General features: G+C 48.2%; 1 protein-coding gene across 1 annotated transcript in view; it reads right to left on the bottom strand.

Annotated features, from left to right (window-relative positions):
* IGF2R (insulin like growth factor 2 receptor) overlaps positions 1-18997 on the bottom strand; it is a 1933894-nt gene that overhangs the window by 976293 nt on the left and 938604 nt on the right. Inside the window, exon 28 of the mRNA XM_078648980.1 lies at positions 7595-7725. Coding sequence (XP_078505106.1) covers positions 7595-7725 — 131 coding nt within the window. The remainder of the gene's footprint in view (positions 1-7594; positions 7726-18997) is intronic.

Here is an 18997-nt window from a genome sequence, read left to right as displayed (position 1 = left end):
CACATTGATGGAAAACCCCAGCTCGTGCAGGAGGTCTGCCGTCATCTGGAGGTGGTGGACGACTGTCTGGGGCGAGCCCGCCTTCAACAACCAGTCGTCGAGGTAGGGGAAGACTGAAACCCCTAACCGGCGCAGATGAGCTGCGACCACCGCCATCACCTTCGTGAACACCCGTGGGGCGCTGGTAAGGCCGAATGGGAGCACGATAAACTGAAAGTGCTCGTGGCCTACCGTGAACCGCAGGTAACGCCGGTGGGCCGGCAGGACGGGGATGTGAAAATACGCATCCTGCAAGTCCAACGCTACCATCCAGTCTTGCGGGTCTAGAGCAGCCAAGACCTGAGCCAAAGTCAACATCTTGAACTTCTCCTTCCGGAGGAAGCCGTTGACGTTCCGTAGGTCCAAGATAGGACGTAGGCCCCCTTTGTCCTTCTTGGGCACCAGAAAGTAGTGGGAGTAGCAACCACACCCTACTTCTGGCCCAGGAACGCGCTCGATGGCCCCCTTGGCCAAGAGGGCCGTAACTTCCTCCTGCAGAAGTGTCAAGTGGTCCCCCGACACACGGTGGTTCTGCGGTGGCATGGCTGGAGGAGTGGTCTCGAAGGGGAGGGAGTAGCCCCTTCGGACGAGCTGCAGCACCCACCTGTCCGATGTGATAGTGCGCCAGCGGGAGTGGTGATGGCGATCCCTGCCACCCACTGGCGTCACATGGGCCCGAAAGCTCGGACTAGGAGGATTTGGAGGCTGCTGCGGGGGGAGGTGTGGACTGACCTCGCCGCTGTCCCCGACCGCCACCACGGCGGAATCCACGGCCGCCACCGCGCTGAGGAGCGTTCTGCGGTGCGTGGCTGGCAGCACGTGTGGGACCGCCCCTTCCGTGGCCACGAAAGGAGCGAAACGAACCTGTTTGCTGGCGCTGGGTCGAGAGACCCAAGGACTTGGCCGTGACCCTGGAGTCCTTGAAGCGCTCAAGCGCGTTGTCCGCTTTGTCGCCGGACAGGCGACTGCCATCGAATGGCATGTCCATCAGGGCATTCTGGACGTCCGGCGAGAAGTTGGCGGACCTCAGCCAAGCATGGCGACGAATCGCCACCGTCGTGGACATTGCTCTGCCCAGCGAGTCGGTCGTGTCAAGACCACACCGTATGGAGTACCTCGCCGCGTCTCGGCCTTCAACCAAAGCCTGGCCGAGCTTGTCCCGTACCTCCTGCGGGCATTGCGGCAGGCACTCTGCGACCGTATCCCACAGAGAGTGGGTATAGCGGCCCAAGAGGCACGCGGTGTTGCAAGACCGCAGTCCCGCACTCAGGGACGAGAAGACCTTCTTGCCGTACTGATCATACCGCTTAGATTCCCGATCGGGCGGGGCCGTCGGGAATGCGGACTGGGAAGTGGAGGCCTGCATCACCAGACTCTCAGGGGAGGGATGGGTAGACAGGAAGGCAGGGTCGTCCGCACACGGACGGTGGCGCCTGGCAACGTTCCGATCAACAGGTGAACCGGAAGCGGGCCTGGACCACGTGCCCAAAAGGACATCCGTCAAGGCGTCATTAAACGGCAGCAGAGGCTCCTGTGGACATGACTGCGGTTTGAATACCTCGGTGAGGATGTTAGGCTTCACCTTAGCGACGGGGAGCTCAAGGCGCAAAGCCTTGGCAGCCCTCATCAGTACCACCGAATAGGCAGCCCCAGCCTCCGACGCCACAGTGGGGGGCGAGACAAACCCAGGGTTAGGCGATTCGTCCAGACCACTGGCCTCACCCAAGTCACCTACCCAGTCCACGTCGTACTGGCATGCTCGTGACAGAGGGTCCTCAGACCCCTCCCAACCCTCTCCATAATCGTCCTCATCGCCATAGTTTGAGTCAACGATATAGACCGGCTCCTCGGAGTCAACGGGCCCCAACGGCGCCGGACTCGGCGTCGGACGATGCCGGTCCGACTCCGCGCCCGGAGTCGGAGAGGGAATGGGGGTGGCGCCGTGCGGCGCCGGCGCTCCGACGCCGGCCGGAACCTGCGTCGAAGGCACGGCACCGCGCGGAGGCGGCACCACAGGTTGCCCCGATGGAATCGGCGCCGGAGAGGCCGGTTGACCAGCCGGCGACGACCCTGAAGGGCCCAGCGGCGCCGGGGCCGGAACCGCCGGCGGCGTCGGGGCAGGTGCACCCGAACCGCTCGGGCCCCCAGACGGGACCGACGGGCCCGCAGGCGCCGTAGGCCCCGCCGGAGGAGAAAGCGCCCTCATGGCCATGGGGAACTCTTCTACCTCTTCACGCGACGCGCCTTGCCCAGGGACCGACGGGTATGGAGCAGGCGGCGTCGGCGACCCACGCGGGGCCGCGGGCACCCGAACCCCCGGCCGCATCGCGCGGGCGTCGGGGGGAGTCGGGGGTATGATGGCGACGCCCCGACTTCTTGTGTCGCTTACCTGAGGAACCGGAGGAATGGTGACGACTTCCGGAGCGCTCGTGGCGGCTCTGCGACCGCTCCCTCGACCGCTCCCTCGACCTCCGTCCGGACCAGGACCGCTCTCGACGTGGGGCCGACACCCGGAGCTCGAGCAGCTTGCGGGACCGCTCCTGTCTAGCCTTGCCCGTCAAGGCCCGGCAGTCGACGCAGGACTCCACGTCGTGGTCCGCGCCCAGACACCGGAGGCAGAGTCGATGGTGGTCGGTGACCGACATCATGCGGTCGCACCCGTCGCAACTTTTGAAACCGCGCATCCTACCGGCACCTGAAAGAGTTATAGTTAACAAAAACTTAGGTCAAAAGACCAGAGTACTGCTCTTCGGATCTGCGCTAACTGGCGCGGAAAAAAGAAGAACTGACGTCAGCGCGCGGAGGCGGCGTCTATATACTCCAGCGACGTCATCACGGCGCACGACGCCGACGACGCGGAGCCGCAGGGGACGCCTGCAGACGACGCCTACCGACGCGCAGGGGTACTGCTACGCAAAAGTTTCCGGATCCAGACTGACGCCTGGGGATATTCTAAGGTAAGGAATCTAATACTAACCTGTTTCTTTCAGATTTGAGTCACTAGTATCATCCCTGCTGGCATTGCCTTGGCCCATAACTTTATTATGATAAGCGAGACCACACTGAGAATACCCTTTTTTTCCCCCCTGTGGCTCTTTTCACTCCTGGCCGCAATCACCAGTTACGAGTCTGATACTATCTGTAGGATTACTGTGCTCCACATGACATTACGTTAGAACCACTAATGTCAGCCTCGCTTCCCTTGGCTCTACACGCTGTGAATATTTCCATATTCCACCCATAAGCGTTATTATGGTGGCACCAGCTGTCTCTTCTTTATAAACGTTACACCTTCACAGCTCTACACATGGTAACAAGCTCCACCGCACGCAGGCTGTTTGCACAACTGTTACCATTTAAATTCCACAATTGGGGCCGGTTCTTACAACAGCCAACCCCTGTACCATGGACTATTGTTTTCAATATGACCCGGATTTAATGGTATATCTCGTTGTCTATACCTACATACTTTTTGGTTTACCTAACGCAGGTGATGAAAGTTTACACACCAAGCCACACTCTAAGAAGGCCGCCGTGTATTCTGGCTTAGGTGCATGCCTTGTATCCCTTCTTTCTGTTTAGTCACAAGGCCACGCCCCCGCTTGAGCCGCGACCGAGTTTGCCACTGCCGTGCAAGGTATATATGCCCCGCGTTCAGAGGCTTCAATACCTTCCTGGAGAGCGGCAGACCGGGTAGGTCGTTAAACGGTTCCACATCAGGAATAGGTAAGCACCTTGATGTATGCTGGCGCCCTGTCTGGACGAGTTACGCTTGAGTGGATGGCAGCAGTACTTTACCCGAATTGACACGGGCATTCTTGCCGTGGTTGCCGTGATGGTCACATGCTTTTGTTTGTTTTGCCCTGAGACGCCCTCCACTGTTTTAAACAACCGGTGCAGGGAGCGTTTTTGCATGCGATTGCTTTTTACATCTTCATAAAGTGAGGATTGCTTTTGGACAGGCAGCGCTGACATGATGCTCGAGCTGCTTCCTGCACCGGCACTTAAGCTGCATAGGGTACCACCGGGCTCAGACTAAGCAGACTGTTGATACAACCACTCCGTTACCGTTGTGTACCTTTTGAAAGACAGTGGCCCTCCCCACCCCACGTTTGCATTACCAGTGCAGTACCTCCATGATCATGACTGCTGATCTCTTTTTCTATGTGTTCCTAACCTCCTCTTTCCACAGTGACACCACTTGTTGGGTGTCCACAAAATCCGCTGCACCAGATGAGGCCACACCTTACACTACTTTAGGCGAGTTCTCATTACACTCATGAGATTTGGTGTAGCACCCTCACGTTTTAAATGGTGTTGTATATGTTTCCTTGCATTTAATGAAGCAACATTATGTTTTGCAAGTGATCACTGAGTATTGTGATAAACCCTTGGAACATACTGTGTTTTTTAATCAACAAAAAGTAATTCGCGCACAACGTCCCATGAGACACACTGTATACTACCAGGACTGTTGTGTTTTTAACTGTGCTTTCTAGCAGGCAAGTCCCTAGGGTAATACCAGTGGCAGGTAGCTTCGCACCTTTTCAATATTTTGTAGTTAGTTTGTATCATAATATTGTTTTTCCTTGGTCCTGAAGAATCGCCACTGATCATTGTACGACACATTTAGGGCAAGAAACATGTCGACCATCTGGGAGTAGAGTAGGTAATTTGTCACATAGTAAACAAAATACGTTACCCCTCCCACATTATTTTACTCAGGCAGGGTACCTAGCAGAATAAAGTTTTCCAAAGGATGCCCTAACCTGTTGTAAATTGCATAACCCACATCTACACTGGACTAGGCCCCTCACACCCACTGCACCCTTACAGCAAGGATCAAAAGATCTCCGGCAAAGAGGCCCTTTAAGGGTGCCCATTGGGCATTGCAGCGCTGGCCCAACGAGGAGCAGGCTCACACGATGAAGCATGACACCTAGCTTGCTGGGTGTGTGAGAGCCCTAGTTCCGAAAGGAGCATTCCCCCTCCTTTTACTGACCCCCTGTAACACATTGTCAGACAGCACTAGTCATGGCAGTGTATTGGTGACCACTATTTCACCTAGGAACTTCGTACCCTTCTTTGTCTAAAAGCATCTGGGGCATGTACGCTGGACCTCTTAAAAGCCCACAAACTGTTCCCTCTCCTTGTCAATATGAGTTTTTCCAACTCATCGTAGTGGGCCCTATCATAGGGTGCTAAGAAAGCCTGAACATTGGCAATACGCCAATGGTTAACAGTCTGCGAAGCCACTCTTTTACCTGAAGCATCAATGAGTTTAGACTCCTTATCAGGAGGAGGGGCATCGCCTGTGGTTTGAGAGTTCTCTCTTGAGGGCGTTAGATACCACAAGAGAGTTTAAGGGCAACTGACCTTTTATATATACAGGGTCTGTAGGAGCGGGCTTGTATTTTTTATCTACTTTAGGTGTGAGTATTCTGGATCTAATGGGGTCTTTAAATACCTCATCCGTGTGTTTTAACATTGGTAAAATATTAGTAGATCTTTGTGAGTGCGTTAGTGTCAACAAGAAAATCCTCTTCTAGAGGGTCTGTATGAAACTCCACCCCTTGCTATTGAGCAGCCCTGCTGATAAGCTGAACATAGCCAGTGTTGTCGTCAGGTGGGGAGGGTCTGGAGGGATACAGGTCGGGTCATTGTCTTGATCTGGTTCCCTATTATAATTCTCCTAGGGGTCAGTGTCCTGTGGTATGTCCTGATCTTGCGGCATGTACTGCTCTTCATCCCCATCCCCATAATCTTCATCCTGTGGGTCAGGTGATAGTGGAGGTGAATTTGATGGTGTAATGATTAAATTTGGGTTAGGAGGAGGAAAGGGAGGTATGTAAGGGGAGAAGGGTTAGTACCCATGTCCTTTTTCTTCAGAGGTATAGGGCAATCCTCTGAGAGACCCAGCTTCCGTTTTTTAGGAAGAGTGGCCAGGAGGTGTCTAGTTTTAGGGTCAATACTTAGTCTCTTTTGTTATGGATCCAAAGGTGGGTCCTCGGATGGAGGCTCTTTGGATGGAGTATCTTTTTCATTAGGAGTTGATTTTGGCGTCGAAGATTTTGGCTGAGAGTCTTTGGGCGTTGAAAGTTTTGAATCACAGTGCTTGGTTTTAGCCGGTTTGGGCTCTGAAGCTTTTGGAGTGGCAGGTTTCGGCTCCGAACGTTTTGGCACGGAGGAGCTCGGCTCCGAGCCTTCAGGTGTCGAGGAATTTGGCTTCGGAGCTTTCGGTTTGGACGATTTAAGCTCCAAAGCTTTCGGTTTTGAAGATTTCAGCTCCGAAGCTTTTGGTTTGGAGGATTTCGGCTCAGAGGCCTTCAGTGTCGAAGGTGCCTTCAGTGCCGGTGGCAAATGCTTCGTCTTTTGTTTCGGTGCCCAAGGTGTTGGTTTGGCACCAGAATGGGGCCGGCTCCAGCCCAAGCCCGAAGGCCTTTCTTTGTGCTTTATAGCCAGGTTGGAGGGCGGGGCAAACTTTTTATCGGTGCCGACCTGAGCCCGTGGGCGAAGGTGATACTGGAGCCTTAGATTTTCGTTGAGTGGGCACATGGGGATCCGTACTCACGGTACGTTGACCCAGAAAATATTCAGTTCTTCTTCCATGTTGGAGTTGGCTTCCGACACGGAGACAAGTTCTTCGTCCTCAGCTTCTGCAGCTGGACGGTGGAAATGAGAATCTTCGCGGAAGATGTCCGGTATGGAGCCGCTACCGCATTGCATCTCATGGCATCGAGCCCGACGATCACGAATGGTCTTCTTCGATCGCAACGATCGACACGTTTCACAGTCCTGTTCGTAGTGTTCCGGGGATAAGCAGAGGTTGCGACGTCGTGCTAATCAGTGCGTGGAAATTTAGCACGACACCCAGGACATAGCTTAAATGGAGTCCACTCCATTGACTGCTGGCGTGGTGGGCACGGGTAGGCCCGACAGCTCACCTTGAAGTTCCCGATCAAAGGTTTCCTCAGTGTAAATGATACACATCAAATAGGAAACCGCGATCGAAAGACAATACCGTAGAAGGTAGAGCATTGCGCGTCGAAGTGGTTTGAGAACGATACCGGAGCGCAGCAATACACATCCGAACCCGATGGCTGAAAAAAATAATCTGGGGATGGAGCTGATGCCCATGCGCACTATTACTGAAAGGAGGAGACACCTACCTCGTGACTGCAAAGACTTTTTCGAACAAAAACAACTTGCAAACATCCGGACCCAACACTAGATGGCAGGAGTATGCAAAGCATGTGCATCTACAGCACACATGCCTCGAACACAGTGCTCCCATGACAATGACCTCAAAAGAACAGGCTCTGGGTGAGTATTAGACAAACACATAAATTGTGTTCATGTTCACATAAAATATCATTGAAATTGAACATCTGTACTGAGGACACACATTAGAGGAATGACATCAGTAAAACATTAAAGGCCACTGCAAGCATTTGTAGAAATGGACTAACTACAAACAAATACTAAATTACAAGTACCCAAAAGCTTTTTTGATGTACAGGTTTCAAGAGTGCACTCCAATATCTCACTGGCTTACCGATGTTGTGTTGCGACCACAAGAGAAAAGAATAGCCGTTGACCGTTGATATATCTTGTGGCATGTATCTCCACCCGTGAAATTTATCATTAAGAATCCATTTTTGTAAGTTAGTTTTTGAGTGTACAACCCTATTTCAGAAAAGGAGAGCACGTCAACATTTTTACGCATATACAGATGGTTTTGAAGATAGAATCATAGACAAAGCTATGTGTAATTACATTGTAACTCAATACGGTCAATGAAATAACAGAACCCAAGGCATTCGCAAAAATAGAACAGCCCTCAAAGATGTACCTCAATATTTCCGCAAAATGATAAGCAATGACCTGCAAAAGCATATTGTACAGAGAATGTCATGGACTGTATAACGATACACAAGGCACTAACACAAGGCACTCTCATAGCTTGTTCCAGAAAAATAAAAAATACCCAGAATTAACAAAATGGAATTTAGAACTGTATGTGATTTCATAAAATAACACTTTGTTAGACCATCAATTCAGAGAAATTATTTCGCAAAAAAGTTTAACAAATTTTAAAGATGGTACAAACCAATAAACAGAATATCTTTTTACATTTTTTAAGGTGTTAATGGCATTAATCTTGAAAATCAGATTAATCTTCAAACAGGCTTTCTATGCTGGCTTCGACACAAGGTTTACATGGATAATTCCTCACTTCATGCCCAGTTTTATTACCATGTTTTGTTACAGAATGATATTTACCATTTTTTAGGTCTGGACTAGAGGTAGATTTAGCAGTAACGTCTCATTTTTTAGCATGTATATATATATATATATATATATATATATATATATATATATATATATATATATATATATATATATATATATATATATATATATATATATATATATATATATATATACACACGCACACACACACCCACACACCTTTGAGCCAACTCTCCAACAACTGGTCTATTCAAGTGTCCCATTCTGCTTATCCTTCCCACAGCCTAAATAATTGGGTAATTGTTCAGCCCGATTCAACAACAGGCTCTCTTCACTGTGCGTGACAGCATTTTGCCTGATCACAAGAGCCTAGGCTGGTGGAAGAATACTTCAGTTTGCAAATGTTTTTCAATTTCCATTATTCCTTTTTTTTCTCTTGCACACGAGCCACATGAGTAGTCCACTTAGGTGCCAAGGCTGGTAGGCCAAGCTCTGCTTTCATTTTATGTTTTCAATTTGTATTAGCTTTGGGTGATTTAACAGACGCATGGAATCTTTAGTGAGCGGCTTTTTTACTTTGTATTACTTGTACACTTTTAATGTCTATTGAATATATTTTCCAAAAAAGAAAAAGAAATTAAAAATTAAGACTTGCCAAGATCAGACCTACTGTCTTTGACAAGGTTTGTTTTAAAATTGCTGTTTGCTCACGAGGATACTGCTCCACACCATGACATTCGTTCTTAATCTCCAACAATTTCTCCCTATACAATAGGTTTTTTAAATTATTTTTTTAGAGGGTGCCATCTCCACTTCCTTTCACACATATTTAAAATTAGTCTATTTTCCTCCTCCTACATTTTTCAAATTTCTTTGTGTGGGCCCTTATATAACCCCCATGCCACCTCCTAGCCGTTTTGTCAGCATGCCTCCTTCTAACTTTATTGCCTTAATTTAATCCATCTGCCTTTTTCGCATGGAGAAATCTAATGTAGTACTTAGCTAGAGGTGAATGATTTATCACACTTAAACTCAATAAAATACATGAATTGAATGTAATGTATTGAACGAACTGCATCAAGCCGCCAAACATCAGATGCTCCAGCATATTTGATTTTGCCCAAAAAAATCTAAACAATAGACGCACAACCAACATATCCACACACATTCAGTAAAGAGCCAATGTACATATGAAACATATATATATATTTGGTGAGCTTAGCTCTCGTGTGGAGCGAAACGCGTCATCTTTATTTAAATAAACCGTCTTCCCTGCTTTCCATTCTTGGATTCCTGGCATTCTTTGTGGCTATTTCATTTTGCTGGGCCTGAGGTCCTGACCTGTTTGGTTCCGCCATTATTGGACGGGACTAGGACTGTGTGTATGTGTGTGTATATATATATATATATATATATATATATATATATATATATATATATATATATATATATATATATATATATATATATATATATATATATATATATATATATATATATATATATATATATATATATATATTTGGGAAATACACGCATGAACTTACTTAAAGAAAAAGACGTTTCCAGTATGCAAAAACTCCATCCCCCAGAATGCACGAGGGCAAGTGGATGCAAACACGCCCATCGCCAGAAGGATGGTTTAAAATAAAAGCAACTTACTGCGCATGCTGGCCTCATGTGTGATTTCTCAGCCCATGAAGAAGGGGCCTTGAGCCCTGAAACGCGTTGGCAGATGTAACCATGACACGAAGCAAAAACGGAGGGCTGCACTTTTGAAATGCTGGATGGCAGAGAGTGGATGTGTGCTCTTCCAAGCTTCACAGCGTTTGCACAGACTATATTACACGGGGCGTGACCGTGGGGAGAGGCACCACCGTCAGCTGAAGGATACTCCAACCGACAGCTGAGAGGAGACGACAGTCGGGACTGAACCTGACATTGCAGCGCCGCTCTCAATGTGCTGATGAAACCTTCCCATTAATGCAAATTCGTGGCTCACTCAGAGTAAGAAATTTTAATCAGAACTATTTGGGAAATACACGCATGAACTTACTTAAAGAAAAAGACGTTTCCAGTATGCAAAAACTCCATCCCCCAGAATGCACGAGGGCAAGTGGATGCAAACACGCCCATCGCCAGAAGGATGGTTTAAAATAAAAGCAACTTACTGCGCATGCTGGCCTCATGTGTGATTTCTCAGCCCATGAAGAAGGGGCCTTGAGCCCTGAAACGCGTTGGCAGATGTAACCATGACACGAAGCAAAAACGGAGGGCTGCACTTTTGAAATGCTGGATGGCAGAGAGTGGATGTGTGCTCTTCCAAGCTTCACAGCGTTTGCACAGAATATATATATATATATATATATATATATATATATATATATATATATATATATATATATATAACACCTACTGGCAGTCGCCAGTAGGTAGTTATAGTTAGGACCTATTTTCCATAGGAAAATTGCAACATTCTGTTCCCAATAACTTTAGCGCTGGTTGACTAATATTTGCGAAATTTTCAAAACTTGTGCGGCGCTCCGGTCCGCTCCTATCTTGAAAGTTTCGGGGTGATTAGTCAAGCGGGGGCCGAGAAAAAAGGGGCGTCCCAAAACGTGTTTTCCCTATGCAATTTCCCATAGGAAACTTTAGACACAGCTACTGCCCGAACTGCTGAACGGAATTAGACCAAGTTTGGCAAAAAGGTAGCTCTTGGTTCAGAAAGATTCCTTTTTATTAAATGGTGTAAATCCGTTCAGCAGTTGCTGAGAATTTTTTTTAAAAGTTTCAATATCTATGGCCGCGCAGGATCAGCGCACCCTCCCGATCATAAGCTTTATGGTAATTGGCTGTCAACACTCCAAACCAGGATGTGTTGGCAGCCATCTTGTGCCTCGATAGAACCAAAGCACAAGAAATCAGTAAAAGAAATGCGCATAACGCAAAAAGGGGGTAGGGTAGAAACACCCTGACCCCCTAGGCCTGCTTAGGGGGTCCCACAAGGACCCTCTTCGCAGAGGATCCGGCCGGAAAAAAAAGAAACGACGCGCTGTCTAATATTAAACCCCCAGAACAAATGTGCCTCTGCCACCTCTGCCAGGAAGCAGCTCCACTGGCTTCCTGTTGAAGACCGGATACTTTTTAAGACTATGTGTATGGTCTACAAGGCTTTAGCAAAAAATAGCCTTACTGGCATTGGATCCATTTGGTCTCCTTACAATCCTGGCAGGAACCTTCGCTCCTCAAACAGACTTCTTCTCTCAGTTCAGCGCATTCGGAAAACCAGATGGGGTGGTAAAGCTTTTTCCAATCTGGCCCCAAAATGGTGGAACGCTCTCCCGCTTGAATTAAGGTCTCTTCCCACCCTACAATTATTTAGAACTGCCCTGAAGACCCACCTCTTTGTACGGGCGTACCTGTAGTTGTGCTCTGCATTTCTGATCTTTTTTGATAGGCGCCTTGACACCTTTGGGTTTAGTTTGCGCAGTATAAATCGCATAATAAAATAAAATAAATAAACCCCCGGGGGGCCAAGTCCCGGGGGCCATATTTTTACTGCAATGGGGGGCCCAGAGGCTTCGAAAAAACATGGGTGAGGGGGCTAAAATGCCCCCCCCATGCCCCGGGGACCACCTCCCCCCCCCCGGGCTTTATGAGAAAATTTGCGGGGGCTCACAGCACTATTTTTAATGTAATGGGGTACCCAGAGGGGCCCCCCAGCCTCGGGGACCGCCACCCCCGAGGCTTTAAGAAAATATTTGCGGGGGGCTCATGGCCCCCCACTGCCCCGTGGACCGCGACCCCCCCGGGGCTTGTGTTTTTTTTGGGTTTTTTTTAAAATAAATTGTGGGGGGGGGGGCTCGAGCCCCCCCACATGCCCCGGGGACTGCCACCTCCCCGGGGCTCTAAATAATAAAATTGGAGGGGGGGGGGCGCGCGACCCCCCTGTTAGAGCCTGTAATGGCCGTGGGGACTCCCACCCCCCAGGGCCGGCTCCTGCAGTGTCCCAGGGTGCCCACCCCCGGGACACTGCTGTTTGCTATGGCAGGGTGGGAGCCTCGCGGCTCCCACCCTGCAATAGCAAACTGCTTTGGTTTTTGAAAGAGAGCAGGAAACCTGCTCTCGCTTCCAAAAACCAAAGACAATTGCTTTCCCACACAGGGAGCTGCATCTTAGCAGCTTCCCATATGGAAAAGCAATGCCGGCTCCCGAAGGACTCGGGGAGCTGGCGTGACCGTGGGAGGATTGGGGACCCCCCCCCCCACAGTCCCCAAAGGAGAGGGCCAGCCCCGGGGGATGGGGTCCCCAGGGCTAGAAGTGGCCCGGGAGGGGGGTCACGTGGCCCCCCCTCCTCAAAAATGTATTTAAAAAAAAAAACAAAGGCCGTCCCCGGGGATGGGGTCCCTGAGGCCATAAGTGGCCTGAGGAGTGGGGCAACGCTGCCCCCTCCAAATCAATAAAAAAAAAAAAAAGAAATGCCCATGCCCCGGGGGATGGGGTCCCCAGGGCCGATTATGGCCTCGGGAGGGGGGCCACGCGTCCCCCTTCCAAAGTTTTGTTTAGAAAAAAAAAATAGGGGGCAGGCCCTGGGGTCCCCAGGGCCAATTAATTAGGAAAAGAAGGGGGGCCACACAGCCCCCCTTCTTTATTTTTTTTTAAAAGACTGACATCGCGCCGGAAGCCTGCACCCTCCTTGCAGCACTCTGCAAACGCGCCCCCGGCGCGTTTGAAGATAAGGAACTAATTCACCTTGAATACTGGAGGTCCCTGGGGGACAACTAGCCCACCAGTAACCTCTAGAATGCGCCAGGGAGCTGCGTTGCAGAGAGGTGTTCTGAGGCCACTTCCCTTTTTACACCGCTCTGCAACACAGCTCAGTGGCGCCTAATGGAGGTACTTGGTGGGCTACTTGCACCCCAGCGACCCTCAGGATTCAAGGGGAGTTAATCCCCCAACAGGCGCGTTTGCACAGTGGTAAAGGGAGGTGGCAGGGCCTGAGTTGACATGTGTGCAAACACACCCTGTGGTGCGTTTTAAGTTGGGGAAATAATTCCTCTTCAATCCGGAGGGTCCCTGGGGGCCAACTATCCCACCAGATACCTCCAGTAAGCACCACGGAGCCGCGTTGCAGAGCGATATAAAAAGGGGCGTGGCCTCTGAACACCTCTCTGCAACACAGCTCTCTGGCGCATGCTGGAGGTATCTGGTGGGCTAGTGTTTGCAGACATGTCACCTCAGGCCTGCCCCCTTCTTCACCATTGGGCAAATGCGCCCCCTGGCGAGTTGTAAGTAGGGGAATTAATTCCTTGTCAATACTACCCCACCAGGTACCTCCAGTATGCGCCAGGGAGCTGCGTTGCAGAGAGGTGTTCAGAGGCCACGCCCCTTTTACAGCTCTCTGCAACACAGCTCTGTGGGGCTTACTGGAGGTACCTAGTGGGCTAGTTTGAGCCTAGGGACCCTCAGGATTCAAGGGGACTTTATCTCCCAACTTAAACGGCGACAGGGCGCGTATTCACAGTGGCAAAGGGTGGGGACAGGCCTGAGGTGACATGTGCAAACACGCCCTGTGGCGTGTTTTAAGTTGGGGAAATAATTCCCCTTCAATCCTGAGAGCCCCTGGGGGCCATCTAGCCCACCAGGTGCTTCCAGTAAGTACCATTGCGCTGCGTTGCAGAGAGGTGGTCCAGGCCGTACCCCTTTTTACACCTCTCTGCAACGGCGCTTACTGGAGATACCTAGTGGGCTAGTTTGACCCTAGGGACCTTCAGGATTCAAGAGGACTTAATCTCCCAACTTAAAACTGCCACAGGGTGTGTTTACACAGTGGGGAAGGGAGGGGACGGGAGCCTGAGGTGACGTGTGCAAACACGCCCTGTGGCGCGTTTTAAGTTGGTAAATAATTCCCCTTCAATCCTGAGGGTCCCTGGGGGCCAACTAGCTCACCAGGTGCTTCCAGTAAGCACTACTGCGCTGCGTTGCAGAGAGGTGGTCCAGGCCGTGACCTCTCTGCAACGCAGCTCTGTGGCGCTACCTGGAGATACCTGGTGGGCTAGTTGGACCCAAGGAACACTCAGGATTCAAGGGGACTTTATCCCCCAAATTAACACGGCCACAGGGTGTGTTTGCACACATGTCACCTCAGGCCCCCCCTCCCTTCATAAGTGTGCAAACTCGCCCTAAGGCCCGTTTTAAGAGGTAGTTTTAATCCCCCTGCCCTATTATGTACTAGGGGCTTACAGAGGAGGCCATGGACATCATAAGGGTAACACGACGCATAGTGTTCCCTAGTGTATGTAGGTGTTTTAACTGTATTCTAAGTGTCTTTTATCATAGCACTGGCTCTAGGACTGGTTAGTCAGAGTCAGTTACCACCAGTACCCATCTGAAAAAGTTGAGGGTACAGGATGATTTTGCAACAAGGCCTCTTTCTGCTCCTCTGTTTGTTCTTTCTGCCTGTCTTCCTTCTTCCTGCACTTTCAGTCGTCTTTGAGGACTTCTGTTGCTTCTTTCTGCATTTCTTTTGCTTCTTTCTGTGTTTTTTCTTCTTTCTTCACTTGTCATACCTGTAGGCATTGGTAAAACCTAGCATTTAAAAAACCTTAGAAATTCACTGAAAACCCATAGGTTTCAGGCATGTTATAGTTACAAATTAGCATTTAAAAAAACCTTTTAAATTCACTGAAAAAAACATAGGTTTCATGCATGTTATAGTTAGGAACTAGCATTTAAAAAACCTTAGAAATTCACTGAAAAAACCATAGGTTTCAGGGGCGTTATAGTTAGTTGGACATTTCACTCGTACAAAACCATTCAAATTCCCCCGTTATAGTTAGTTGAGCTAACTATAACTTGCGCGCCCGCAATGCACTGCTGATGACGTCACATATTACGTCACATATTACATCACTCATGACATGGTCAGTGACATCACTCATGACATAACTGATGACATCTCAAATGACATCACTGATGACATCATCCTTGTGATAGAGTGGCAGACGTCCTCTCACCCTAATATAACCTTTGATACACACACTCTAAAATAGAAACTACTATTTTCAAAACAATGGACATACCAATACCACTTACAACACACCTATTTAGTAATTCCAAGATCTACACACACACATCCACTCATTCACCAACAGTCCTATACAGTCACTCATAGATGTAATCACTCATCAGATGTTCTCATACACCTATACATCCTGTTACACAATGCCACTTATCCAGAGTTACTCACACACATAGTCACACATGCAAACAAAGTATCAAAAATCCATTAAATTGCATATACAGTTATTTATTTATTTATTTATGTAGCTTATACAGCGCGCAGCTACCCTCGAGGGGGTGTCCCGGCGCTAGAACCAGAGCCTCAAGGGAGAAGGGGGGGAAAGGTTGTCATCAAGAAAGGGATCACAGTCCGGAAAACAGCCAGGTTTTTAGTCTAGCCCGGAAGATGGGTTCAGACGGGCAGAACCTGAGGTCGGTTGGGAGGCAGTTCCACAGTTTAGCAGTGATTACGCTGAACCCTCTGCCGCCCATTCTGGCGCGGCGAAAGCGAGGAGAGATCAGGAGGCGTAAGTTGTTAGATCTTAGTGATCTAGCGGAATGAGATATTGACCCTCGCTTTTTAAGGTAGCTAGGACCAAGGCCGTTGATAGCGCGGAAGGCGAGGGTGAGGATCTTGAACTGGATACGGCTTGCAACAGGAAGCCAGTGGAGTTGCCGCGTTCTGAAAGATCTGGAGCCGATCGATCAGATATTGAGGAGCGCCAGCGTAAAGGCTGTTCGCGTAATCCAGGTGAGAAGTGATGAGGACCGGAGTGACTGTTCGGCGGGCGTCCAAGGGGAGGTAGGGGAGGATCTTCTTAATAATGCGCAGCTTCATGAAGCAGGCAGAAGTGACCTTATTGACTTGTGCTTTGCATGAAAGTGAGTCGTCGAACTGGTAACCCAGGTTGCGTACTGAATGGACAGGGGTGGGTGCGGGGTCAAGTGCAGTGGGCCACCAAAGGGAAGGGGAAATAGGGTTTTTCTGGTTAAAAAACAGAACTTCTGTTTTATCAGCATTGAGTCTTAGGTGATTGTTTGTCATCCAGACCTGGATGTTGCCTAGACATTGGCGGAAGTTGGCAAACGTGGAGTCCGAGTGGTCCGCAAAGGAGAATATCAACTGAGTGTCATCAGCGTACGAGACCACTCTGACTCCACAAGACTCCACCACGGCGGCCAAGTTATACACACACCACCACACTTACTGCTACAGAAACTTACACATACTTACTCTCTTAAGCAATCACTTATAGAAACACGGTGTGCCTCAGGCCGTGGAGGCGACACACCGCCTGGGAGAAGACTACACCGGGACTGCTCGAGAAGGAACTCCTTCCTGAATTGGGCAATTTGAGGTGTTAAATTTCAGGCTGACAGGGTTTCCTCCGGGGGCTCAATATGGGCTATGAATTATGTCCCCAAGAAATCGTGAGCAGGTAACTCACTGAAGGGTGTAAATATGCCGAAAAGGACAACGTTGCCCAGCATGCAATGGAGAAAGGTACTGTGTACTTAAAGAACAAGAAAGGGGCGGCGAGTCATGCACGCAATTGTTCTCTGCTCACGAGGCCTCTGATGAGATGGTGAGAGTTCATCGAAACGCATCAAGCCAGGGACAGGAGTACAAGAGGAGAAGCTGTTGGCTTCAAAATAAATAAAGATGTTTGTTTCACCTCAATGGGAGTGCGGCCTGATATTGCTGGACCAATTTTGGGTGGATATATATAGATATATATATATACACACACATATATATGTGTGTATATATATATATATATATATATATACACACACATATATATATATACACATACATACACACACACACACACACATATAAACACACACCGGTTTTCTTTCAGAATTCCTATAAACACAAAACAGTAGAAAAGACTCATGCCATATAGGTGCACCCACAGCAATCAGCATATTATCAGGAACACCAACCCTCAGGAAAAAAGACAACACCAACCGCCGGGGGGGCGATAAGGAGAGGCTCTTTAATAAACCTATATAAGCATAGTCCAAACCCACCACACAAACAAAGATCATAGACTGAAAACACAGACCTCTGAAGGATCCATTTGTAATACTATGTAATCTCCCCGCTCTGGCAACCGTGGTTTCAACTGATCTTGCCAAGAGGAATAAGTCCAGATCACCCACCAGTTCCCTTTTCAAAAAAGGACACCAAGTATCAAGAGACTAAAGAGAAGTTATATTAAACTTTTTGTCTTGAGTTTCAATAGGTCAAAGCCCCATCAATGTTTGAGGCTTACAACTTACAGAACTTGGAAAACGTTAAAGAATATGTTGAATTCTTTTTTCAGGATGCCACAGTAGAATTTATTTTGTGGCTGTAAAAAGCTGTAAAATGACAATATATGCAAAGTAATAAATATCTGGTCCAAACCACAAAGTAAGACTATCAATGAATTTGTCTGCATGAGCATGTATATATGCATCATGATATCAATGACAACTTTATGAATTTTCTATTTGACAGAAATAAATTGTTGTACTTTTCAGCTTGACAGAAACAGATTGTTTTACTGTTCAATAAATAAGTTGCTAAAAAGCGCAAGATAGTATGGGGACAGTCATTCTGTGGAGTGCTTTGATTTCCATAGCCCAAACTACGGTATTTTTCAACCCTGTTGCGTTCATAATTCTTTTAAAGTTATAAAAATGTTGAAAGGCAATCCACAGGCTTCCAGAAAAAGCACAGACTTTGTTCCAAGCAGAGGTCTGGTGCTTCCTCTTCTGCAACCTCCACGAAGTCCTCCATTAAGTGAGTCTAATTTTGAATTGCGTATGCAGGATGCTCTGTTCATGGAGCAAATCTCCAAGTAGGAGTGAAACTATCCACTTTAACCACCCATGGTCAGGAAGCACTCGGGGCTAATGGGTTCTCTGAATACTGAAGGAAGGTTACGCCTCATCTTACTTAACGTCATTCAAAATTTCAAAAACCAACCACCAGAACACAGTAGAGTACAAAAAGGACATCCTTTGGGAAGCATTCAACAAACTACAGAGAAAGCAAAGGACCGGGATTTTAGTTGATGATGGAAAGCATAAACTGAGAGCCAAGAGCTGCGACTAAATGTCATGAATTCAAAACTGAGTAACAGGGTTTATAGTAACCTTGGAGTGTAAACATTTAATTTCCCCAAACAGGCATATCGCCTATATATTATTTATGCATTATATAATGCCACTGAATCATCACTTTCTCGTATCATCCATCTGATCAGAATCCAATCGCTTAGCCCCTTCCCTATTTATCTCCCAGAATCAGCCATTGGACTCCCAGGTGTCATTATGGAGTCAGAGCTACGAGGAACTAGACCGGGTGAAAATCAAAGTTTATTCACAGAGATCAGTAACTCATGAGAGCCAATGGGAGAAATATCATAAGGAGTCTTTCTTCTGAACACAGAAAAGAAATTTTGAAAACAAGCACTTAAACAATACGTAGAGCGTGGGCGGGATTAGCAAGTTAGAAGGAGGAAATATTTTCGATTTGTTTACTCTCTTTAACAAAATCACTACTTTACTACATGCAGTTAATCAGTTTGAATTTTTTTTTACCAGAAACAAAAAAAATAATTTGGAGGGTGACGGAAAGGAAAATGCT

This window comes from Lissotriton helveticus, chromosome 6 (genome assembly GCF_964261635.1).
Source record: "Lissotriton helveticus chromosome 6, aLisHel1.1, whole genome shotgun sequence".
Lineage (NCBI taxonomy): Eukaryota > Metazoa > Chordata > Amphibia > Caudata > Salamandridae > Lissotriton > Lissotriton helveticus.
This window is presented reverse-complemented; position numbering and strand designations above follow the sequence as displayed.